The 26,802-nt window shown below is 38.7% G+C and overlaps 1 protein-coding gene across 8 annotated transcripts in view; it reads left to right on the top strand.

Moving 5' to 3' along the window:
• The first annotated feature begins 8,339 nt into the window (after nucleotides 1–8,339).
• The window catches only part of col11a2 (collagen, type XI, alpha 2), a 43,536-nt gene continuing 25,073 nt past the window's right edge, over nucleotides 8,340–26,802 (top strand). For all 8 annotated transcript variants that reach the window (XM_087787158.1, XM_087787157.1, XM_087787156.1 and 5 more), the window contains exons 1-5: nucleotides 8,340–8,788; nucleotides 21,454–21,615; nucleotides 23,287–23,497; nucleotides 23,587–23,749; nucleotides 25,464–25,586. In XM_087787158.1, coding sequence (XP_087643284.1) covers nucleotides 8,671–8,788; nucleotides 21,454–21,615; nucleotides 23,287–23,497; nucleotides 23,587–23,749; nucleotides 25,464–25,586 — 777 coding nt within the window. In that variant the 5' untranslated portion in view covers nucleotides 8,340–8,670. The remainder of the gene's footprint in view (nucleotides 8,789–21,453; nucleotides 21,616–23,286; nucleotides 23,498–23,586; nucleotides 23,750–25,463; nucleotides 25,587–26,802) is intronic.

Raw genomic sequence — 26,802 nt, 5'->3', positions numbered from 1 at the left:
AAGAGTTTTAAGGATCAGAGAAATGTGAGTTCTTCTACTAGAGCGGGTCAGAATTCTCGCTGCAGAGTTTTGTATTAACTGCGGGCGAGACAGCTGCTTCTTGTTTAGACCCGAAAATAAACTGTTAAAGTTTATAACTGTTAAAGCGGCAGATCTAGATGGATTCAAATTCCCTTCATAAACAACAAGATCTTTAAATTTGTGTTTTCTCACACACTTCTCAACACAGCGCTCTTCAGTGTTGTGCCTGAACTAGTTTATTGAACGATACACACTCTTCGTTCATCTTTGTCAAGTAGGTTGCCAGATTTCTATAGTTCTGAACTAGTTCATATTTCATTTTGATGCATTGAACTTTGTAGAAATTGAAAGTTCCCAACACTGGCGCTCATCCTCACATGGTGATCCTCAAAGGTTCATTTCAAATCTATTTTTCTGTGGTGGTCAAAGCTGCTGCCTCAAAGGAAGGAGGTTGCCGGTTTGCTTCCAGCTTGAGGTGTTCCAGAACGCAGTTTGCTTGTATGCGTTTACTCCGGGTACTCCAGGTTCCCACGTCGTCCAAATACAGAGGTCGATTGAGAACTCTAAGATGTCCAAAGGTGTGAGTGTGCGTAGTTGTTTGTCTCTGTGTAGCCTGTGACAGACCGGCAATCGATCATGGCGTCCCCCCGCTCTCACCCTAAGTAGCTGGGATCGGGCACAGAATATAAAATCACTTATATCAGTTCATTTTTTTTCATCGCAATGAGTCTGTTTTTTTTTCTATCTTTGACCCTAAAATGTCAGTCCGTCTTGGCGGCCTCTAACAGCCCAGCCACGGTGTGTAAGGTTTGAAAATGTAGTCGTGAAGAACCTCAGGGGTCCCAAGCACCAGATCACACAGCGCTTCTTTCGACCTCACCATCTGACTCCCGGTAACTTCTCTCTGCTCCTCTACTGTATCCAGCGAGAGGGCCCTGGTCTCGGCAGCTTCCTGTCTCACAAAAGACCCCTCTGTTTCCCTCCCGAGTTTCCTCCGCTGCCACCCCGCACCCCTCCCTCAACACCCCTGTGGTACATTCCCTCCCTTTCCCCAGCATTCCTTGTTGACTTCGGACAGCAGAGGAGTCGCCCTGTCATCGCGGCGCTCCCGGTCGATCCTGCTGTAAAAGCAATATATATATATATATTTATTTCTTCTGATGATACACTTTTAGTTATATATTTTAACTATTGATTTACAGTTTTTTTGTGCTTAGTTTATTTTATGTTGTTTTTTTATGTTGTCATGGATATATTTTTAGGGGGGGCTTTATTATTAACCTTTTTATTGATCAAGTACACTCTGTTTATTCATGTCAAACTTTCTCAATATATGATGATGACTGAAAATAAATAAATTGTAATACATTTTTAACAATGTTGCAAAATCTTCAACAAACAACACAGAAAAAATTCTGTATATCTAAAAAAAACAACCAACTAATAAAAGCGTTTGGGATTTTAAAAAAACAACAACAAAAAAACCTATAAAAAACATCTATACTTTTTTTTTTTGCAGTTTGTAAATTATTTCTCACAAGCTTGTATTTTAATTTTGCACTTCCCAGCCACCGTACATAACAGATCGTCAGGTGCAAGACTTCCCAGTCACCCTCGCGTAACAAGTACAGCTCTTGTGTGACAAGTCTTTGGTGAAGCCACTGCTAATGCAACAGGACGAGCTGCTACAACTACAAGTCGTCACACCCAAGTCAAAATGACCCAGGTGACCCTTGACCTCAGTGTCCAGCTGGTCAGTCTGGGTCAGATCCAGGCTTTACTTTCCTTTGTTCATTCACTGTCCGAACGACTCCATACTTTGCATATTTAACATTCTTAAAGGCTACTGTAGTTGGGAAAACCACCACGACGTACACCGGTGTATTGATCAGAACCAGAAACAGCTTTATTTTACAGTAATGTTAAAAAAAAAAAATAGATTTACCATATTTTATCACAAGAGTCAAGTTATTTAACAACAACAACAAAAGTTTAATGTTACTGGCCAACATTGTAGTTTGCTGACTGAGTAGTTTTACCACTATAACAAAAGCAAAAGTACTTGATTATTGATGTAGCCAAAAATATGAACAAAGCATAATTTTTCTCTTTATTTATAATTAAATGGTACAAAGTACCACAATGCACTAATATTGTAACATCAGACAGAAGTAAACTATTTCAATTCAATTTAATAATGAAGATTGATGTCACACTTTCATTTTTTTTTTACTTTACCCTTGTGTTATTTCAGGATCAAGGTGACACACATTTGTTTTCGGGCCACCGGATCACCTTGACCCAAAGGTAACACAACGTTAAAGGGTTAAAAAAAATCATGTTCTGCTTTCATTTTGGTATCATTTTGTGTGTGTCCTGTATTCTCCTGTATTATTAAACTGATTGATGACTTGATGACAAATGGCGACTGATATTTTGATTTAAGTGTGTCTTAAATAGATGTTGGACTCTATTGTATCATCAGTATGTGTCTGTTTGTACAAATCTCTCTTTTCTTTTAAATATTTACATTAGAAATTTATCTTAAGCCCCGCCCACTGAAAACACTTGGTTTGTCTGGAGATTAAATATTGTTTACCATAACCACACCCACTCTATTGTGATGGTCAAGCACCAAGGTTTGTCACTGCACGTCATCAATTCAATAAGTATACACCTCCTAGGGACTCGTTGTATAAACAAAGCAGTGTGTAATTACAGCTGGCTGGAGGAGGAGTGAAGCTATTATTACATTCCAAGATTTCAGACGGGGGAGAACTTTATAAAGTAAAAAGTTCAAAACATGATCATGATGAGAGACTTACTGCATCTTGGAGAGGAAGACTTAAACATTTGAAACATGTGAGTGAGTCAGGAGAGTTTTTACATTGGTTTACCCTTAAATACAAGAATAAAGCAGCAATTTGTACCAAAAATATTTAGTTCATCCGTACTTTAACTCTCCCGACACTTTTTCCAGGACGTTAAAAAATGTAACTAATAAGTAAACGTGTGCTTCACTGAACAGGCACATAAAGCCCTCCCTGACCGAGGAAACTACGACACAAATGTTGTGACTCTGATCTGAAGTCAGCGAAGTGTAATCGTCGCCGCAGACAACAGCCGAAGTGACTTCGCGGAGGATAAACGTGACACAAATATGTACTTGTGTCAAAGTCCCACCCAAAGTTTTAGTCAGTAGGTCAGTCAGTGTTCGCTCCGTCTGTCCTGCCGGAGTGTTCTGGAGTCTCGGTGTGTAAATACCTTTGATCCCTCCTCTCTCCCTCATCTTCCTCCCCCCTGTTCTCCCCTTTTCACCTTCCTAAGCTCCCTTGGACTTTATCAATGGTGCTCCTTCATTTCCACCCGCTGGCCACATGCCTGTGTGCCCCTCACCACCAGCTCTCTTCCTCCACCTCCTCTATTCATTCCTTAGCCTGGTACCTTTTCACCAAACTCTCACCCTCTCCCAGGCGGCAGGACCTCCTCGCCCCCTATCTCTCTCCAACATCTCTGGCTCTCGACCAAAACGTTGACTTTCGGGGACGTTTATTTTCGCAATGCTTCTCTGTATTCATGCAAGAAGTCAAACTTTTCTGATCCTAACAAAAGTCTGTGACCCATCCTGGATTGGCTCCTTAAATTCACTGCCCAAGACCACCCATCACTAGAACATTCTTTTGTCCATCGTGCGGCGTTGAGAACAAGAAAGTGAAAGTGAGATGATTGAAGGAAGCACATCTGACAGTTTCGACGACACTCCTGGTGCTTGTGTTATCCTTCAGGGCTGGTGAACGCTCGCTGCTCGCGGGGGAAACAGACTCACTTGTGTGTGTTGCTCCACCAGCCCTCCTCCACCGCTGCCCCGTCGTCACCCCTGCTGTTCCCTCCCTCCCTCCTGCGCTGCCTATTTCGAGGTATGTGGTTAGGGTGTGTTCCCGTGGTCTGATATATAATCACTGACCCATTCTCTGCCCTGGATTCTTGGCTCTACCTGGACCCGCACACCTCCGCCGGTGTCGAGGCTCCGTTTACGAGTCACACTCTTTGACCCCCCTTCCCGAGCCTCCGGTCGCCGCTGCTGTCCCCTCACGGTCTCGTCTCGGCTCTGATCTATTTCGGTGTTTCTGTGGCGAGCAGGGTGTGTGTGAGCGTTTACGGCCCTGCCCAGTAAAATACAGACTTTTCAAGGAAGTCAGCAGTATAATATGGCCGCTTTATTGTAATTACAAGGTTCTCTTTTAGAAACGGCACATACAGAAAGTCAGCTGCCCGCAGACACTGGCCGTACGCTGACTTTCCTTCTCGAACGCCCTTCAGGTCTCCCCCGAAGTCCAGATGTTTCCCCGACAGGTGGCTCTGCATGATCCACGCGTGGATCTTTAGAAATCGTTTTTAATGGGTGGCCTTGTCACCTCCCATACAGTGTTTTTGCTCTTAATTCAAGCCCTTAACCGTCACGTCTGCCTCTGCAGAAGACACCCCTTCACATTCCTTCACCACAACACTAGAGTCTGAAGTTCTATACTGGCTCTACTCAGAGTCTCTGGCAGGTGACTGACAACAGAACTCATCTCTGCCTAATGTCGTCATGAAAAGGTACCTCAACTAAACTAGTCCTTGAGGCGTAGAAGCATCTGTACTCCTCTACCCTTGAAGATTACGGCCTGATAAATTCTATGTCAGAATCCAATTCGTCCACACGAACAAAGCTTCTTCTGTCACCGGAACCTCAAGTTCTACAAGCAGATTCTGGATGGTTCCGTAAATTCCATGTCTTAATCTGTGTGATCGAACCATCTTCCTAACCTCACCTGAAGAGTTCCTACATCACAAAAATCAGATACTTGGTACCGAGCAGAGCATGCTTTTTTTTGTTTGTCCGGAGGGCAAAGACAGGTGGATCTTGTGTTTCCAAAAAGTATATGGTCAGCCGGAGGTACTACAACCATATCACCCATTTTTTCCCCAGGCCAAGAATGGCATAATACGTAGATGCAGTTTCATCAGGTTTGATTCTTCCAAATTCCAATGGTTTTCACTGTTGCCATCGCCATGTAAATGAGCCTGAGGTCGTCAAGAGAGTGACTGGAAAGGAAGGCTCATGGTGAAGATGTCTGTATGCATACCGGTACCAACTTCGTACACGGTTCTGAGGTAGTAGTATCTTAAAAACCTCCAGTGAAAACTAGCAGAACTGTCATTCCTACATGACATCTCAACCCCTCCAGTCTTGGGGTGGATGACTGAGCACCCCAGAACCATCCGACCACTCCAGCTAGCTAGCGTGTCCTCGTGGCATGACCCCGGGTTTATGATTATAGATGTGGTTAGGAGCTTAATTTAAATCACGAAACAGGGATCCTTGCCTATGCAAGGAAGCAGTAATTCCTACATCCCTACTCAAGCGAACGAGACATTTAGTCATTCATTATAAGCTCCACATCCAAGACGCTGTGGTCACGTTGCATCATGGAGTCAACCCTGCTGATACAGAAGTCTGATTCTCTTGGTAATTGAAGAGCTGAGTAGAGGCAACCATGAGCGTAGACCACGGGCATGTATGTGTTCATTTACTATCAACCACGTTATAATGTTGAAATATTTGTAAAGAATCAGTGTGATCCATATCTTAGATTGATATCACTTCAACATAGTTTGACCTTATAGTTCTTGAAAACGGGGTCCAAAATAGGAACTTCCGGAAGTAATTTTGGCTTTGTCAGCATACTGTATAGACGCCCCACTTTTAAAGGTGCCGATGAGGAGTTGGTGCATGTTATCTGGTCATGCACTGTGATCGTCACATCACAACCAGAAGGTTGGACACAGACAGAAATAATCATTTACAGCAAACGTCTCACCTCCTCTTGAGTCCAAACTAGAACATGCTTCCGGCAATTCTGTCCGTTGTTGTTCTAGAGTTAGGGGGGATCTTCCGTTTTGGTTCAGTTCTGTTGTGACTTCTCTAAAAACACACACTCAGCCATGGTCACTATGACCATATCACACATTTTTGCACCGAATAATAAAGGGCGTCATACTCTGTAGATGCAGTTTTATCAGGTTTGAATCTTCCAAATTCCAATGGTTTTCACTGGTGCCGTCGCCATGTAAAAGAGCCGGAGGTCGTCAAAACAAGGGATACCACAAACACATTTGTTTTCTGGCCTTCGGGTCACCTTGACCCTGAGATAACACAAGGGATAACGAAGGAAGGCTCATGGTAAAGAAGTCTGGACGCAAAGACTTCAAGCATCAGCCACACTGGGTGACACCATCTACATTTTCACTCTGGCTTGAGAATGCCTTGATGCTCTTCTCACAGGATTAGTTTTACCTGTGGACCTTTGCTGCTTCGTAAATTATCCCCCACCTCTGTTATTTTAAGTACATTTGCACGGGATAAGCAACGTCTGTAAAATAGTCTGTTTTACTGACATTACGGCTGGATATGTCGTCAAATAAACATCGCAATTACTGAAAGAGAAAGGTAGCATGTACGCAGCAAGATGGAAAAGCGCGCAATTACAATAAATAACAGCAGGATACAGATTCGCACTGGACTAGTATTATCACCGGACACTTGTGTCAGGCCAAATACAGTAGGTCATTTGCGGCGGAATTATTACATTACAAATTACAAATATGGCGCATTCGCACGGGATTAAATCTCCGACATTCTCCGCAATTATTACAAATCGCCTTAGGTCCAGAGGTAACACTTATCTTTCGGCCTTTAATTTTAGATTTTAATAGCCTGGAATCTGTGTTTTCTTTTTTTTAAACTTCCTAAAGAGTTTTTCATAATTTACGGACTCCAGAAGATCTTGTTTATTACACAGCAGGTCGTCTGAAACTTTACGAAAAAAAAAAAAATCTCAATTATTGACATCAAAAGTGAATGAAGACGTAAAACAAGTTTTGGGGTAACCAACGCTCAATTATGGCGACTGCCGTGTGATTATGATGGTATGTTTGGCGATGGAAATCGCAAATCTTCTTTTAAGTCTTGATGAGAGGCGTTGAAGTCAATTTGAAATTATGACAGGAATGTCTCCCAGAATTATGGTCGTCTGGCTCGTCTGTGTCGTTTCAGTTTTGTTGCTGCTGTGGAATCATGTCAGGATCTAGTTCACACATTTATCTGACACTTTAACCCACAACTGATGCTTACTTAGCAAGAATAGCTAATGTTAGCATTGGTATGTTTGTTTATACTTTTTGTTATATATATACTATATATATACATAGATAAATTGCTATTCTTATTTAATTAAATTAAATTGTTTCAGGTACATATAATCATTAAATATTTTTATAAATGCTTTTAATGTATAAAATACCTTAATTTAATTGTAAATAAAATATATTTTTTAATTTCCTTATTATTTAAAATACCTTAATTTAATTGTAAATAAAATATATTTTTTAATTTCCTTATTATTTAATAAACATTTTTATTGATTTTTTTTAAATCCATATTTTATACCATTTTATTCATGTATTTTTCTTCCATATGAATAACAATAAGTTAGTAAATAGAATATAAGCAGCAATTAATGTTGTGTACTATTTTTTTCACGTTTGTCTTTTATTATTATTATTATTCATGAAGATGATTCTAAAATATACAGATAATTCATTTTGTCAAATAATATTTTTGTTTATTTTTATTTATTTATTAGTTTATATGTAGGTAAATAGTTTGTTTATTCCTCTCTCGTACGTTACTTAAAACAAACAAACAAATGAATTAAAATTCAATTCAATGACACATATTTCATCAGTTCAAGTCTTCCCTGCGTCAACCATCATATTTCTTAATCTATCATTGCTTTTTCTACTTTATTCTACGTTATGTTTCTTTAAATACATTCCTTTGAGCTCTTTATTCTACAGAACCCCAGTGTACTTTACCTTGTCTTGTCTGAAAGAGTAGCAAAATCAATCTAATCAAATGAACCAATCGTATTTAGAGGACCTGCCAGGTGGGCGGGCCTTCTGGTGCGGACAGAACCCTGATTGGCTGGCGGCTCTGTCTCCTATTCTACCTCGTTTAGTGAAACTGAAGACTTTCTCTGTGATCCCCACCTGCTGTCTTCTTCTGCGGTGAGGTCAAAGTGCACGAGGAAACACTATCATATACATTACCAGAAACGTTGCGCTCCTCTGTGCGCAGTTACGCGCGAGGTATCTTCCTTCTTCTCCTCCATCCTTCCCTCCCTCCCTCCATCACCACCTCTCCTCCCTCTCTCTCTCTGACTCTCCCTCACACACACACACACACACACACACACACACGAGGACGCACACACCGCCAGTCGTCGTGGGAGAAAGTAGAGAAAGGGGAGAGTTTGTTCCCAGGTCTCTCTCCGCGACTCTTTCCACTTTGGGTACTTGTACCCGGACTGACCCGATGGGGCTCTAGCACTCCGGGCTTCAAACTTTACTCAAACCACAGCCGAGGAGGTTCGAGCGCCACCACGGGACAGACGTAGGCGACTCATCCATCCAGGTGAGCGGGAGAAGCGTCGACTCCCGGGGGTTTCGAGAAGGTTCCAGTCGGGTTCGTGTCGTCGGCTGGCACTTCTGCGGGGAAAGGCAAAAGAAACACCCGAGCTGCACCAGAGCCGAACCACCGCTGATATGGATATTGACGATTGTCCCTTTCGGAAGAAATGGAGACCGCGGCGCATGGAGCTGTCATCGCTCGCCCTGCTGGTGGTGACGCTCGCCCTGTGTCAGACGACCGTGGTCCAAGCAGGTAAGACATTCAACTATACAACTGTAACTCCAGGATAAATGACGCCTGCACTTCTGCCATTAGTCTCCAGAAATAACCTCCCTGGGACAGCTACAAAATGTTTCAAATCCACTCCATTATTTAGATTGTGTCGCTTGCATTTGGAGTTATTTCGCAAACCTTTCAGCAGGTGGTCACGCGCAGCCCGAGGGGGGTCTTAGGCTACAACGGTGGTCGAGTCAACGTTCTCTGATTCATTTTTATTTGTATTTTACCGACATTAGTATGTATCATATATATATATATATATGAGAGGTCTTATTTTATGATTTTGAATTATATTTTTTTATAAGAGACTCTTAACGCTTTATTAATAATAGGTCAACTTTCAATATCTGATTTATTATAACACGTTTCTGATAATATGGTATAAACATAATATAAACGGCGCCTCTTGTAAACGTTTTAAAAAGTTAAGTGTTTTCATTTCCAAGCGGTTAAATTAAACGTCTAATCCAAACCACGTGATGGCGCACTTTAACCAAATTCAATTTTCTTTCTTTTCTTATTTTTTTTTAACATCCATATATTCCAAGGATTGTCATTTGTACTATCACCATAAACCCGATTGACCATTTGTGCTTATATATTTCGTTATTTTTTGTTATATTTTGATACTACATATAACTTTTATAATCTTAATTATTTTCATTAAAAAAATATTAAATTGCGGATCCTCTTTTATCCAAAAGTGAGGGCTGTTTGTATGAATACTTGACTCCGCAAGATAACGTATATTTTAAGTCTAATAAGGAAATCAAATGCTCCATTAGTTTGTTTGGTCCAACAAGATACTTGGATTTAATTAGTTTGTTCAAATCTCAACATAAAAACAGCGCGTTGAGATCCAGAACAAGTCCCAACATTTCTAGTTTTCAACTGTGGGATTAATGAAACTGTTTTGACCAAGACTGTGGACATGTAGAAATGAGTCTACACTCTGATTTGGGAACGTCTCACTACCTCTTTCTGCTCAAAGATCGTCCAGGTGAACAGGGATGATGGGGAAGCAGCAGTAGGTGGTTGGAGATGAGATTTAAGAAAACAGTTCATCTCGTGTATCTCTTGCATTACCGTCATATGACCACCAGAAGGCGCAGTCCGGTCTAAACTCAAGCTGTGTGTCAATTCCTGAAAGTGTTTCGACTATGAATAGTTCATTATGACAGCGCATCGCAGAGGTTTGAGAGTGAAAGCGTTTAGTGTCTCTCTCACTCTGTGTGTGTGTGTGTTTGTGTGTGTGCACTTGCGTAAATGCTTCCATGATGCAGGTTTTTTTTTTTTGCTTTGGAATGTTGAAGTTTACACTCATATGAATGTGAGTCTGTGTGCAGCACCTGTGCAAACCTTTGTTGATGACTGGGAATTTTAAATTCTTTTCATAAAGTCATCCAAGATTAAACTATTTTTCCACTCTGAGACCAGATGTTCACCACACCATGTCCATTGTTACACACTCATTGTAATCATCTCTGCAGAACATGATAGACCCCTAGAGACGAAATGGCATCATCTTTGGTTTCATGCTTGACAACCAGGATCAGCAATTATTGAGGAAGTAGTTCAATCATTTACAGACTTATTTAATGTTTGTCCTTTAATGTCCTTGTGTATTTCAACAGCTTTTATTGACGCAACATGACTTTCCCCTTTAGTTTGCAACATTTGTTGTAGATGTACTAATAAACAATGTTCAGAATACATTAATATTTGAAGTTATAGAATAGTTTTAAAAAATATACTTTATTTTGGAACTTTAATTCAACATGTGATGTGGCCAACACCTCACACAACACACAGAAGATATTAAAAAAGGAATTTTAATTGATATAGAATAAATATTATATTAATCAGATAATTATTTTGATCTAACACAGTTTGATGTTTCCAAATGGAGGCTCAGGGGCCACATGTTCCATAAACTTTAAAAATGTCCTTCAAATCTATTTCTTTTTAAATCAATGTCCACGATACAGTTTGACTGTATTTCTGGTGTGTCACTGACTTTATTTTCTATAATCCAAAGGCTTGGGACAGGAATGTCCTGATGTCATGTTTTACTTTGAAACATAACTAACACTTGTGTTTAGTTTGTGTGTATACACATGTACTTGAGTTGTCATCACATGCTACTTACCAAAAACACAATATCAAAGCAGATTCACAAGTAATCAGAGACATGCAACACTTTATTTTGAACTTTAAAACCATTATTTATTATTATCGCTTTATGTTTGTTGTTTTTTTAAAACCGTCAGTAATTATTAGAACAGTTCTTTTTTATTATTGTTATTATGGTTAATCATGGTAGATATTATTCCTGCACTGTTGTTAACTATTCCTTCTCTCACACAAAGTTGAAAAAAAAACGTTTTTCAATCAGAGTAGATTCATTAGCACACGAACAAAGCATGAAAATTTAAACTTTAACAGTAACTCTCTCTGACCCACATCCAGCCCCAAAAATCCTCAAAAGCTCCGACTCTTTATTCCCATAAAGAAAGTGAGGAGCAGCAGGAGTTGGGGGAGTGGTCTCTGTGTCAGCTCTGCTGAGCATGAAAGACTGGTTTTGTTCAGGGTGAGAGAAAATCAAAGTTAATATTTTCTTGACTGGGATGTTCCCCTGAAAGACCTTCTGTCTGATCCTGGCTGCTTCTCAAAGTACTTCGAGTGTCTGTTCCTGGAGGTTTGAGAACGTGAAGAGATTTGTTTCACTTCAAAACTCTGACACACACAATGACAGTAGAATTGTTGTAATCTTGCCTGTTAAGATTTTTGTACTTTGAACTACGGTTTCTTCACTATCTTTATCTCTTTGCTAACGTGTTTAAAAAACATCCCAAAACGCTGATGCCTTATGACTTGGAATGTGAATCGTTGAAGAAACTACATGATATGATCCATAGTGTTCCGGTACCAGTCCCTGATATGGTCCTTCTTCAGCCTTTTTACTCTTTTTATGAACCTGAGCCTCCCGTTGCTCTTCATCTGTTCTGTCATTCATTCATTTTCTGTCTCTTATTTAAAGCTGTAGAATCTTCATTATCTATCATTAACTGATAAAACAGATACAACAGATCAATGTTACTGAACTTAAAACCTGTTTCAAGTTCAGTAAAACTGCTAACTGTAGCCAAGATCAGACAAAGATATATTTTAAACCAAGAGGTGCTGATCCTCATCTCTGTTGGTCCCACATGTGTCATATAGCAGAGAGGTAACTGTAATTTGAGATGTGTTTTTTTTTTTTTTTTTAACAATTTAACTATATATTTTTCTTTTTTACAGTTTATGTTTCAAAATCTATTACAATGGGTTTTTTTTTCATAGAAGCTGATTTAAAAACAATTCCACTGAGAATCGTTCACAAAATATCCTCTCAAAACCTACTATTAAAAAAAGAACATTTTCTCTGAATATTACTTGTTTATTTGCTTTTACTAGAGTACATTTTTAGACTGGCAAATCTAACGGCACCTAAGTAAGTAAGTTAACTGTTATTGGAGTAGTACTTTTACTTATTTCTACCCACTGACTATAATGGGTTAATTCATTATTATTATTATTATCATTATTACTATTTTAGAAACTTGACCATGTGTATTTTATTAATTTAATTATATCGATTTTTAAATTAAAACTTTTAAAACTTTTTAAATTTAAACTTTTTTAAATTTAGTTTCTTTGACAACAGGAAACAGTTTTCTTGTTTCATTTTAGTTCTCCAAGATTCTAGACTGTGATTCTAATCTAGTCAGTAGTCAGTGAAACCGCGATCTCATGAGTCACGACGTGGTCTAACCTCCGTCCATCGTCTCCATAGAACTTCATTTCCTCTTTTAAAATGTTCTGTGGCTCAGAACCTGCTGCTGGGATTAACGTCTCCGAGAACTCCTGCGTTTCCTCCGCCACGAGCCACAGCCGTCACCTCGCAGTAATACCAGGGGCTTCGGCTCGGGCTGTGGCTGAAGCTTTTATGTCGAGTTGAAGGTTCGTACTTGGACAGTTTGGCACAGATGCACAATCGACTCTTTCTGACAATAATCCTTCAGGATGAACTTTTTTCCATCGACGCCTGTTTTTCACACGGTTACTTCAGTTTTCCGAATAACTTTGAGGAGCGTAAACTTTATTGCACCTGACAGGTTCAACCGGTTTCTTAGAATGAATAGAAAATCCTCCAGCAGAGCGACGTTGATGATGAAGTTCAACACTGAAGTTTTTGTCAAAGTATTTATGTTCAAACAAACAAACGTTATGTTCACAAACCGCTTCTATTAAACATGCATTTACATTCAGGTCAACACAGGAATATTATACCTACTTTTTTTTAATGTCCGACATTCCTCGTCCTACACTGTCTCTCCTCTCCATGAAACCATCTGATGACTCTTTAACTTGAACTGTTTCACCTCCTAGATCCAATCCATGTCTAGTCACTTGCAATTTAAACCATAGCTTCTTCAATTCTGACTTCTTTTTTTCTTCACTTTTCTTCACTTTTCACACTTGTTGCTGCTCCCAGCTCAGACATTACACCCTGCCTGCACTCTCCTCTTCGCCTCCCTCCATCTCTGTATGGATGATTGATCTCAAATCCTTTTTTTCATCTTCTACAAATCAACAAAACTACCAACAACTTCTTTGTCAAACCAACCTGTCAAACTGCCTGTGAGATATTTGTACACAAGGCTCGGGAAAAACTCACATAATGTCTACTCTAAAATCCCTGCCACCATTCAAACACGCCCAACAATGCACTGCAATATTACAATTACATTATAGTTTATGTTACAAGATAAATCAAACCATTGTCACCATCAAACACGGTTTGTTTCAGAGCATCTAAGATGTTGTGGCAGGAACTGGAAGCTAGGTAATGTGATGTGTTTTATAGTAATATGTAGTTTCTAAACTTTATTACACAGTAACTGAGTTAATATAAGCTAAAAACAGGGAGACCTGGTGATTTGGACAGCAGACATGATGTGCAGTTCAGACACAGAGACATGGGCGTCATAGCTCAGATGGTACAGTAGCTTGTGGCCTAAAAAGTTGCTGGTTTAATCCCAGCTCCAGATGAGATTCACATTTTGTCCCTTTAGTGTAGAAGTAAGAGCCATTTACCCTTTACAGAAGAGTCGGAGCTCAAGTTGATCTCTTCGGAATCAGAGTAAATCTGTTGCAACAACTGGTGTAGGCGAGAGCTGGACTTTCTGTTTCTCCGGTGCTGGTTTCGGTGGTTTGTTTGTGGACTGTTTGTCTCCTGCGAGGAGCTCGAGTCAGACCTGAAAGGTCCAGATCCATAATGACAGGCTCTCCGGAGGCTATTTTTGATCACTGGTATTTTACTTCTTGGAAGTCTGTTGTGTAGGAGGGTGTGGACTTTAGCTGGAGGGTTTTATGGGATCCTGATGTCCATCATCTCTTTTCCAGACAACTGCAGTGCAAATATTTAAATTCTAATGCTGCTGGTTTATTTGGACGCGGTCAGAGAGTGTTATTGTCAAGACGACGAGATTTTGTTTGTGTGGAAACGCTTAACTGAGATGCACGGTTAGGCAAGAAAGCAACTGAGTGACACTAGATATGTTTGTTGCTTGTAGATTTTAAATTAAATTAAACATAAATACAGTCAGCTGCATTTTGAAATTTTAACTATGACTCTGCTTGAGGAAAATGACCCAAATATGACCTCAGATAAAACTAAGAAGTAAAAGAGAGTAACACAAGTTATAGAAAGGTTTCTGACTTTAAACTGTAGGAAAAGTACATACAAGACGTAAGTGAGGCTAAAACAAAACTGTAAAATACAGAAAGACAAAGAAGAAAAATCTATGTCTTCTTCCAATAACATTGTCACCACCAACTGGGTTTTTAAGTGCAACTTATATGAAACTCCAACTCTCCTGACTCACATGTTTCAAATGTTGAAGTCTTCCTCTCCAAGATGCAGTAAGTCTCTCATCATGACCATGTTTTCAACTTATTACTTTATAAAGCTCAACCTCGTCTGAAATCTTGGCAAACTAGAGGTTACGAGAGCGGAGTCTATTATGACGTAACAATGGCTTCACTCCTCCTCCAGCCAGCTGTTATCACACCCCACTTTGTTTATACAACGGGTCCCTTGGAGATGCAGACTTCCAGGATTGATGACATGTGTGACAAACCTCGATGTTTGACCAATCACAGCAGAGTGGGTGTGGTTATTATAAACAAAATTTTATCTCCAGACAAAGTGTTTTCAGTGGACGGGGCTTAATCACATTTTCTAATGAAAGTATTTCAATGAAAAGAGTGTTTTGTACAAATAGACATACTGATGATACAATAGAGTCCAACATCTATTTTGGAGACACTTAAACCAACACATAAGTTAACACCTTTAAAGGTCAAGACCGACAACATATCTGAAAACTTTTATTAATTAATGAGGCTAATTTAAAACCATTAACCTGGAACCGTTTTTGTGATTTAAATGGACTTTTCTTATCCTTTAATATACTATGAGGTTGCTGGTTTGACATTAAATGCACTTAAAGGAAGTTGTAAAAGTGGTAAATCCGATGTATTCTTATTTGGGCTCTTTGGGAACCATGACAAGTCTCATGTAAAAAGTTTGACCGACATTTTGGCAGTTTGAGTCCAAAATGGCTGACCCTTCACTTTTAGCAGCGACATGCTTTTGAGCAGCAAAAGTTTGGTGTGCCTAACAAAATAAAATACTTTTTTTTTCATTAAGGTATAATTTGAAGGCCAACATTCATCATTAGAACTCTCAAAGGTTTGGTCCCAAACTGAGATTTAAAAATGGCCGACCTGTGGATTTTCTAGCGTCACAGGATATCTTAGAGTCGTATCATAGCTCTTAGCTCTCTCCCGATGTCTGACAGCCACAAGATAAATATACTCAGGCACTTGTGTGTGTCGAGCACTCGTTCCATCATAAATACACAGTAAGTACATGTTTGAAACGGTAGCCTGTAGTTAAGAGTCAGCGCCGAGGTCCGCTGACACAGCTGGTGATTGAGATTCGTTTTATATTTAAGGATGATGATTACAGACTCAGACCTGCTGTATCATTATTTGTCTTAATGGATGTGAATGAAATCAAATCAACGGTTAACATGTATTTATATACCGCTGTTAAATGAAGTTAAGGTCACATGGTCGATTTACCAACACAAATGTGACTTTTCTTTAGGATATTTAGGAAGATAAAAGCAGTAAACCCGTGGAAGAAGCACAGTACACACACTGTATGAATATTATAAACGTGACATAAGGTACCAACATTACTTTTAAAAGTTCAAGTTGGAATTGAATATCATTTAAAAAAAAAAGGATAATAAAAACAAAGTAACGAAAAAAGGAGTTTAAGAAGATTCTTAAAAATTGTCATAAAAATGTCATCAATGCAACTGCAAACATGTATTATTAAATAAATGAAACATACAAGAATTTAATCTTGTAATAAGCGTAATGTATATAAATGTAATCTTGTAATACATTTAATTTATACAAGTTTAATATTTTAATACATTTAATTTTTACAAGTTTAATCTTGTTATGCATTTCATTTATACCAGTTGAATCTTGTAATACATTTTATTTATACAAGTTTAATCTTTTAATAAATTAAATATACAAGAATGTAATCTTGTAATAAGAGTAATGTATACAAGTTTAATCTTGTAATTCATTTAATTTATAAAAGTTTAATCTTGTAATACATTTAATTTACACATGTTTAATCTTTTAATAAATTTAATTTATACAAGTTTGATATTGTAATATATTTAATTAATACAAGTTTAATCTTTTATACATTTAATTTATACAAGTTTAATATTGTAATACATTTCATTTAAACAAGTTTAATCTTTTATACCTTTAATTTATACAAGTTTAATATTGTAATATATTTAATTAAACAAGTTTAATATTTTAATAAATGTAAATTATACAAGTTTAATCTTTAATAAATGTAGTTAATACAAGTTTAATCTTTTAAGTAATTTAATTTATACAAGTTTAATCTTTTAATAAATTGAATATACAACATTTTGTAATAAATTTATATACGAGTTTAACATCTTACTGAATCTAATACAACTTTAATTTTGCAGTGTTTGTCATATAAACGACTTTAATCTCATAATAAATGTGAATAAATGCAAAATAATAATTTGATTGGCTCTCATACTCAATCTTACTTTACCGTGATGCTTGATTTAAAAGCATTTTCAACGCTCTCAACTTTCACAATTTTGACGACAATAACACTGGTGTGACTTTGTGTCAATCTGTGGTCAACGTTGCACAACCTTCTTGTGTCCACAACAATGTGGTGGTTGTGTAAAGGTGAGAGGTGAGAGGTCAACATGTCAGCTGGAGTGTGTGTCTGGTATTTGACGCAGCAGTACCAGCAGAACGAGAAACACACGCACACGCAGACACGCACAACGTGTTATGATTAGCATTAGCATAATTAGCATTTATCAATACTTTTGGTACTAACAGCTTTGTCAAGCAACAGTTAAACAAGAAATTGAACTCGGTGTCAGCAGAAGAAGAAAGAGAAATAGCTCCGCCACATGAAGTAAGAAAATGTAATGTTTCTTTTACATTAGGGTGACTTTCAAAACAAGCTAACATGATGTAGCACGCTGTTGTAAAGCATAGCATTTTAACTACTATTTAGGAAGCTAGCTGATGCTAACAAGCTCTAAGTGGGGATGTTGTTGTATTTGTCTTGTACTTCATGTTCGGTTTGAAGCTACTAAGTTAAACTACACTTACCTAATAATACTTTGAATCATATAATGTTGTTTTAATGATCCATTTCAGGACATTGAGACGCTGAGTTAGCGCTTAGCTCTTTCTGAAACTACTAAACTAAACAAATTGTAAATTCAGCTCAATTTCAGTTTCAGTTTCAAAATTGAAAAATCATCCAAAATAATCAGATTTCAATGACTTTCAGTTTTTTTATTGCCTTATAACCAAACTATGATTGACTGAAGTCCAACATGAGGTCAACACAGGTTGTTTGGCAGCCATTTTGACTAAGTAATAAATGAAGAGTGTGTTTAAAAACTGACTTGAAATTTAAACTCAAATAATGGGAAGAATAGCTATATTATTATCATCATCATCATTTATCTTAAATAGCACAACAGCTGCATCATTATAACTTTCTTAAGTAACACAAAGAAGTATAGCAGCAGCGTAACACTGCCACCCACAGGTGAAATAAAACAGTGGAGAAGAAGAGGTGAAGGATCTTGAGATGGTTCCACCTGATGATTCCACCTTCTGCTGCAAATCTCCCAAAATAAAGGTTATTAGTAGCTCTTTAATTAAAATGAGGACTCAAGTAGTGTTTTGAATGTAGCCATTAGTCATCTGGTATTCTTCCAGACCTCCATCGTGGGAATGTTTCAGTGTGAAAAAGACAAAACAAACTCCTGTCTCGTAGCGCCCTACATCCACTGTAATCCACACCCAGAGTGCCCTCACGTGCCGACGCGCCTCACTTCCTGTGCGAGCGCGGGCACAGTAATCGCCGTGTTTACATCAAACGGCGACGGCCATCTGTGAGCGCTTATGTTTCTAAAGACGACTGGAGGGAGAAGAAAGAGACCATTCTTTTTTCTCAGCTGTCTGTTTTTCTTCCTTGTCCGACTTCATATTTGTGACTCCTGGTCGCGGTGCCCCCCCGTCCTGGGTAAACGTGCACCCCAGTGGCCCCGTGTTATTTCTGAGGGTGTGTTTCGGCCGTCATTGTGGTATTCTGGGGAGGACTGCAGATGTGAGCGGGCCGAGCAGGAACAGAGCGCCACATTGTGCTGAGGTGCACTGGGGAAGCACTCGCTGCAATCTGAGCCTGCATCCTTCCATCAGAGGACCATACTGTCACTGTTGCCCCCCCTGCTTAGACCCTCCACACACCACACACTCCACCTCTGTCTGAACCCCTCCACATCCTCCTCTTCCCATCTCTCCACGCTCTCTTTCTTGCGTTCCCATCGGAGTCGTTGATGAAGGTGTTGAGGGCAGACTGTTGGCTTTCTGAGCGAAAAGCTTTCCCAGGAATGTGATGCCCTGGAATTTGCCAGCTTAAGTCGGTTGCTCTGAATAAATGAAGGAAAACCTGCGTCGAGCTTCTTCTGCATTATTAGTCAACATCAGACAGTTTTTGAATCATCCATGATATGTTAATAAAACTTAGGAGAGGTTTTAATGAAAGAAGATAACTAGCTTGTCTAAATGACTTCCACGTCATGACCTAACAAAAAATTTAGTCACCTAGTTAGTTACGTACAGTACTGCAAAAACTATAATTTTCTTGTCCCGCCCTCTTCCTCTCCTTCTCTTTTTTTATCACCGTCAGAAAGCCTTAATCCTCACAGTATAAGAAACACATGAATTTAAAAAAAACTCTTTCATTTTGAAGTAAAACTTTTTTTAAACGTTTAGATATTGATATGCATCCCAAAAAATGCAATATACATAAGACTTTTCCCAGCAGTTACTGGTTCTTAAAGCCTGTCTCGGACACACAATTTCCCCCCAAAATACTCCTGACAGATAAAAAGAATACCCAGTCTCTTTCAATGCAAAATTGCTCAAAAAACTGTTGGAAAAAGGACAGAGATAACTTTGTATATAATTTCCTGAAGAAAATAACTTAAATAATAGTGCAATGTCAAGACATTCCTTAAAAACATTTGCAATGTGTGACTTGTGGTGAGAGTCTGAAGAAAGGCGGTGGACTTTTTTAAAATGTTGATTTCTTAAACCAAAATAAGCTACAGCAGTTTTAGGTCATAATAATAATGCTTGCAATACAAGATAAACAATAGTTTTTTCTCAATGTCTGTTTTTTTTTTTGCTGCACTAACTGGATTTGCAGGTTAGAGTTGGGACGTAAACCAGTTGTTCTGTTTGTGCTCAAGCCTTCGTTGAATCTGAGCATTCAGGTTGAACTTAAGGTCCTCATGAATGGATCTAGAAAGGTATTCAGACCTAGTGCTCAAAGTCCAATTTAGTTAGTTCTGGTAATACTAATTATCCGGTTCTCCTAATGTTGGGTTCCCAAGCTTTGGTGTGATCTCAGTAACCAGAAACTCCTTGTCTTCCCCGCGAGACTTGGACCGTGACGGGCAGGAAAGTTGACATCTGACTCCGAATTTGAAAATGACCCAACATTCCACAAACTTGGTCCTGATGGTGTGCAGGTGGAAGATGCCATTATTGTGCTGATATGTGGTGAGCCTCGAACGAGCTTCCGGTCCAGGGTGTCCCTCAGGGCTTGGACCATTGTCCAATGCCGGGACATTAAACTGAACTACTCCACTCTCACTCATTCGTCATGTGATCGACTCTATTTCACGATTTGCATGTCGGCCAGGTGGTGTCAGGTTATTTAAACACAGAGCTAAAGCAATCCCTGCCCTCTACCTTTGAGCAAAGTGAGGAGAGCCGGAGTGCCGGGCGTGTGAAAGTGGAGACCTGAGGTGAGACTGTTTTGTGTGTGTGTGCGAGGCGAACCTGTGAGCCGCTTGTGTGTGTCCAAGCACAGACATTCTTTTGACCTGCCACTATCACATCAACAGCTACTTGTCTGGCTCACTTGATCTACGAGAGCACAAGCGGCTGTTTTTGCTCCGATTTACACTGAGCTGGACTGTATCTGCCGGCACTGCTGCCCCCGTGTTTGACTTGGACCTGGGCCCATTCGCTCGGGCACACTGCGTCCTTTCTTACTATAAGAGTAAATGTGGTCCTTGTGGAATCCTGAACGCCTCCTGAAGTGTTTTCAACGCTTATATTATCTGATCAGTCAAGCTGAAAATATGCAATCCGGGCAAAAAAATGTTGAAGGAAGAGTTATCCTAGATCAACGTTATCGAAGTGGAAATTTGTTGCAGAAATATGGCAAAGAATTGAGAAGTTTTTAAAAACTTCTACCTCTAGACCAGGGGTGTCAAACTCAATTACACAAGGGACCAAATTCTTTTAGCATCAAAGTTATTAACTTGACGAAATGTATATTTACCAACAGGAAGTACGAGTTTGATTGTGATATCATATTTTCATTAGTGGAGGCTCGACCTATTAACTATCCAACTATCTCTGTGTTTAAACTTTCTCGCATCAGTCCTATCAATTTCACTGTTATTGTTGGTCTCTGTACAATTGTTGGCCTTCATAATCTCTCCTACTTATCTTATCTTAAATATGTTTTCTATAGTTCACCATATCAATGTGAATCTACCTTGATTTTGAGCCAACCATTCACTGGGCCACATAAAAGGATTTGGCGGCCTGTATTTGGCCCCCGGGTCTTGAGATTGGCAAGTGCTCTTGACAAACATTTTTCCTGGTTAAAATATTCCATTTACACAGTTTTCAAACGGTTGGCTCAGAAAACAAAGTTGATTTAAAGATTTGACTATAAAAACCAATAGGCATCACAAATCAATGTAAGAAGGTAACTATTACCATTTGTCTTTGTCGTCTCTTGATATGTATTGAACATCACTTTCACTCTCACAGATTCATAGTGCAAATTGTTGACCTTATTTAAACGTTTTTTTGGTTGTTGTTTATTTCAGATCCAGTGGACGTGTTAAAAGCTCTACAGGTTCCTACCCTTCCTGAAGGCGTGAAGAAAGTTCCGGGCTTCTGCACATCTCGCCGCTCCAGCAATCCCGATCATGCCTACCGCATCACCAAGAAGGCCCAGATCTCTGCCCCCACCAAGCAACTCTTCTCAGGTAGACGTCAACAGTGTGTCCGTGTTTAACTTCTTCTTTATTGGGAGGCGACACACATGATTTCATTGTGTAATAGGGTCGAAGTAAGTACCTGATCTATTTCCATGTCGTAGTTTAACGACCACTCCTTTGGAGAGATTTCCAGATTAAGACAAAAAGTTCAGTGGTTTTGATCCATTTTATTTTTAAAAGCGCTTACGAAGAAGGTAGAAAGAATGTGTAAATTCTTGGGGGTAGAAAAGCTCTATTATGATTGAGGGTTCTATTGCTGAAGTTAAGTGAGGCTGTCAGGACTCCAGCTTTTGTGAGGCATAAAACGTCTAATTATGTATTGCAGCAGAGTGTGAAGGAAAACAAGACAAATTAAGTCGGCAGTTTTGTCCAACACCCAGAAGAGGACAAGAAAGTAGCACTTAAATGCTCGTGAAAAAAAGTATTATGAAGGTTTCAGTGAGGAGATGCTTGTGTTTGGATCACCTGTAATTAAGTTCTTCATTATTTTTACCCTTGTACACACAAACACACACGCACACACACATTCATGCAAAACTGCTGTTGTCATTGATTCAGAAGCCTAAATGTTCATTCATGAATCCCAGATATAAAAAAAATGATTGTGTTTATCATTGAAAAGACAGGTGCTACTCAACAGTTCACAAATGGAAAATGTATTTTGTTATTTTACCTCTTTTTGCATTTTGGAAAGAAACCGGAGAGACCAGCGAAATCTCATGAAAGCATTTATCAACAACAAAAGAGATTAATGCATTATTATCTGTAATTAATCTCACCTAAACCGACAAAAGGATTTTAAAAGCCCTTATCTTAACTTTTAACTTTTATTTAACTTAAAATGTATTATTAAGGCAGATCAAAATAGTATATATTAAAAAAAAAGTCTTCATGAAGTCTTTTATAGTTGACGACTTGCTAGCCATTTTTATTCTGCTGTATTTGAGACTCAACTGTTGCAATCTTTAGTTTCCACCAGCAAAGGTGAATTCTGTTTGTGTCTAAATAATTAGAAAATAAAAAAACAAAACACCAGGTCTATATATAGTGCTGCACATCAACAAATATATAAATAAAAGTATTATATGATTCACCGGACCAATCGGTTTCCACTTCAGGGTGGCTTGTTTTTTCCCTGAAAACTCAAGCACAAGACCAATACACAAGAAGTGTATTAAATTAAAAAACAGTAAAGAAAAAAGCAGTAATGATTGAATTTATGATTAAATTAATACATTTATATCATCTTAATTACAATCCCATTTCCGTTGGTCTGCCCTCTTGTGGAATCCTACTGTAAAAGACACAACAAAAGAAAATAAAAGCACACTTAAAACACATGGTGAAATATGAAACACTATTCGATTAGATGTTTCACTTTTTAAACATAAAAAAGAAGCCATGATTGATTTAAATTAATCTAAATACAGACAGGTATATTTTAAATAATTTTCACTGCTTTTTTATGTAATCAATAATAGTCAGTAGAAAGAAACTACGTCTGTTACTCATGCAACAAGACTCATAATGCACTGCAACAATCTTCAAAAATTCATTATCATTCAACTAATATGCATTAGACTGTGAGTAGCTTCTACACCATTTACAATAAAATATGCTGAAGTATCTTTTGTGTTTCTAATAATCTCTGTCGTGCAGGTCGTTTCCCGGAGAACTTCTCCATCATGGCTCTGGTGAAAGCTCACTCCGGCCTCCAGGCGTTCCTTCTCTCCATCTACAGTGAGCAAGGAATTCAGCAGCTGGGCATCGAAATGGGCCGCTCGCCTGTGTTCCTGTACGAAGACCAGAACGGCAAGCCCGCGCCCGAAGACTACCCCCTGTTCAAAGGCGTCAACCTGGCTGATGGCAAGTCAGTAACCGACAACCCAGTTTGAAGAGCCACACTTGCATCATGAGGTTTTTCTTCATAATGAGTTCATCGACGGTTTCCCTCTCCAGGTGGCATCGGATTGCCTTCTCTGTCTCCAAGAAAAATGTGACCCTGCTGCTGGACTGCAAGAAGAAGATGACCCGCCCACTTCCCCGCGGCAACAACGCAGTGGTCGACACCAACGGCATCACAGTTTTCGGTGCCCGTCTGCTGGATGAGGAAGTTTTCCAGGTGAGGACTGTTGGAGTAGTGACCGCCATTGAACCTTGGCTTTGTGAGCCAAGATTTTGACTCAGGAAGGCTCATCTCTATAACTATAACTTATCAATACTTGGATTAATTGAACGTACATATTGGTAGGATATATAGCATAGTTGTTGAGAGGAAATGGTTTTCTATGGGATGGTGCAGATATTGGAAAAGTTGCAGGAGTAAAGAATATCTTAAGACCATAGTCCTCAGCCTAAGACATGGCAGGATAATCCAACACAAAAATATCTGGACTTGTATCTCCTCCTGCTCTCCTGGGAGCTTTCTCAGGAAACCCAAGAAACATAATCTCTCCTGTGTGTCCTCGGGCTGACCCCAGGGCTTCCTCCATGTTGTTTTTTTTCCTGGAAAACCTCGCTAGAAAGGTGTACACGAGACGAAACAATTGGTGCCCATGAACAGCTTGAACTGGCTTTACTCAATGTTGTGGGGAATCAATTTCAATGCACGACTTTTCAACTGGCGTAGCTCTGAAAGGGTTTTGATTTTTCTTTTTAAACTTTTTTTTTAATGTGACATTTTTATTGCAATTAGCAAGAGATTTCAGCAAGCTTTAGCCGCACATGTAGTAAAATATAAATATGTTAAAATACAAGATTAAAAGCCACAATTAATGTCTTAACTAATAAAGCACTCTGACATGGTATACCTCCACCAAATCATGTTTTAGTAATATTTCCCTTTATCTATTTTATCTCTATGATTTTATACATCTTTTAGCATCTTAAAGGCCATTGATAGCAATGAGCTCAATGGAAGCATTCCAGACCTTTCTTGCATAACACACACTAAGAAGTTGACATAGAGAGACCATTGCAGCTGCAGCTCTCTCAAATGGTTATTTGGACAAATATCAAACTCGTATCATCAGTTACTTTTGTATTGCAATGTGTTCTTCTGTTAATTTCGATAATTGAGAGACATGCAGCCAGATAAACTTACATTACAGAACCTCCTTGGCAGAGGTGAATAATAATATCAAATGTATTACATACAATTGATGTACATATACATACTAAGAGAAAACATGGAAGTATCAGATACCCAGATTTTAATTTAGTTGTTAAGAACAGCTGCTTTCAACATTTCACTAAACTGACAAGAAATAATCCAAGAAAATTTGCATCTCATCAAAATGTTTTTTCCCATTCATCCCGGTTTCGCTAACTACAAGCTCCTCCTTTCCTATAACACATTTTCTCATCAGTTGGTAAAACTGTTTTTCATCGTCTGGCCAATTGGAACACATAAAAACAGGTCAATAATTTACCATTTTCCACAAAGTCGTTTTGAATCTCTCTACCTACGTGCGCTTAGTTTACAAAAATGAGTCCCCTTAGGATGGTGACTTCCGGGATTGATGACGTTGCGTGACAACACTCTATGCCTGAGCAGTCAGAGCAGAGTTGGTGTAGTTGGAGTGATTGACATTTCATCTCCTGCAAAACAAAAAAAAAGTTTTATACTGATGATATAATGGAGTCCAACATCTATTTAAGACACACTTAAATCAACACATTAGTTGATCTTTAAAGATTTGTTGAGATGACAATGTTGTGATCAACACAACTGCTGTATTTCATTGAGGACAGACCATCAACTTGTGTTTATGTGAAGTATGAAGAGATTTGTCTGGCTCGATACTAAGTATTGTTGTCTCTTCTTTTGATCGTAGGGAGACATCCAGCAATTGTTGATCGCCTCCAACGCCCAGGCTGCCTACGACTTCTGCGAACACTACAGCCCCGACTGTGACTCCCCTCTACCCAAGACCCAAGCTCAGGACCCCAACACATACGTGAGTAAAAAGCCATTCACACATATGTCCCACTCTTGTGTCTGGTCCGTACAGGCCTCCACACGTCTGATCACACACGTCTCTCACTTCATGTTAAAACAAACATCACAATTATCTGCCTGAGCTCGAGATGCGGAAAATTACAGTGTTAGAAACCTCAGGGTGTCACACGTCTGCTATCATGGGCTCATCGGCAGCTTCCATCAAGCCCCTGACACGGTCTGAGGGCTTTGAATTCCTTTTCTGTGGCCTATGAATCATATCTATAGAATTTAATAAGCTAGAAAAATACAGTCCAAGAGGCAGAGCATCAACACAAAGACACTGAAATGTAGTTTAAAAAATCTCAAACAGCTCTTGAGGATTGGCAATATCTGGGCAGGACAAAATATGGTTGTGAGTTGACAACAGATGACATTTCCTTTTCTCTATTTTGTAGATTATCAGGCTAGTATTATCAGGCTTTTGAGTTTTTTGTAAAAAAAAAATTTTTGTTCTCTGTTAATTTACACTGTTGTTTTATTTTGTTGTATCGGTACAAACATTGTGGAACAACAATGAAACATTTCCATATGCATATATCAGCTGATGCTACTGTCTGTTAGCTTAGCTTCTTTAACATATAATATCCTTAGTTCCTGGTGAGTAATTTTATTTTTTATTATATTATATTATTATATCTGTGATAATTATAATAACTTTTTGTAGGAATATTACAACTTTTTATTGCTACTAATAAAAGTAGAATTAAAATAATAATAATTTGCTGACATTACGGCTATCATTCCGATGTGGTAGAAAAGTGCGGAAAGTGTCCTTAAATATGTCTAATAAACACACAAAAAGAATGTAAGATTGTGCTTATAGGCAAATCATACTTTACCACGTTGATTTCTTGGTTCTATTTAGCTATTTTTACAGTTTGCCTTCAGACGTATTTTTGACTAAATTCTGATGTGATTTTTTGCCGTCATTTGAAAATGAGAATTAAGTCCTCAGTGTCAGTTGGGTTTGTTTGCTGATGTCATCAAAGTGCTTCTCTCCCTTCCTGTCCTCTCTGAATTCATCTGGCAAATGTTTGTATTCATCCTCATTCCAAACATCCTGAATCTTCTTAACTTTGTAACAATCTATGAGACATTTCTTTCTCTCTCGATGTCTGTGGAAGAGGAGGATACAAATATTGACGTCCGTCTCGTGGAATGAATCGAAGAGA

The sequence above is a fragment of the Callionymus lyra genome, chromosome 3, assembly GCF_982586985.1.
Source record: "Callionymus lyra chromosome 3, fCalLyr1.hap1.1, whole genome shotgun sequence".
In the NCBI taxonomy this organism is placed as follows: domain Eukaryota; kingdom Metazoa; phylum Chordata; class Actinopteri; order Syngnathiformes; family Callionymidae; genus Callionymus; species Callionymus lyra.
This window is presented reverse-complemented; position numbering and strand designations above follow the sequence as displayed.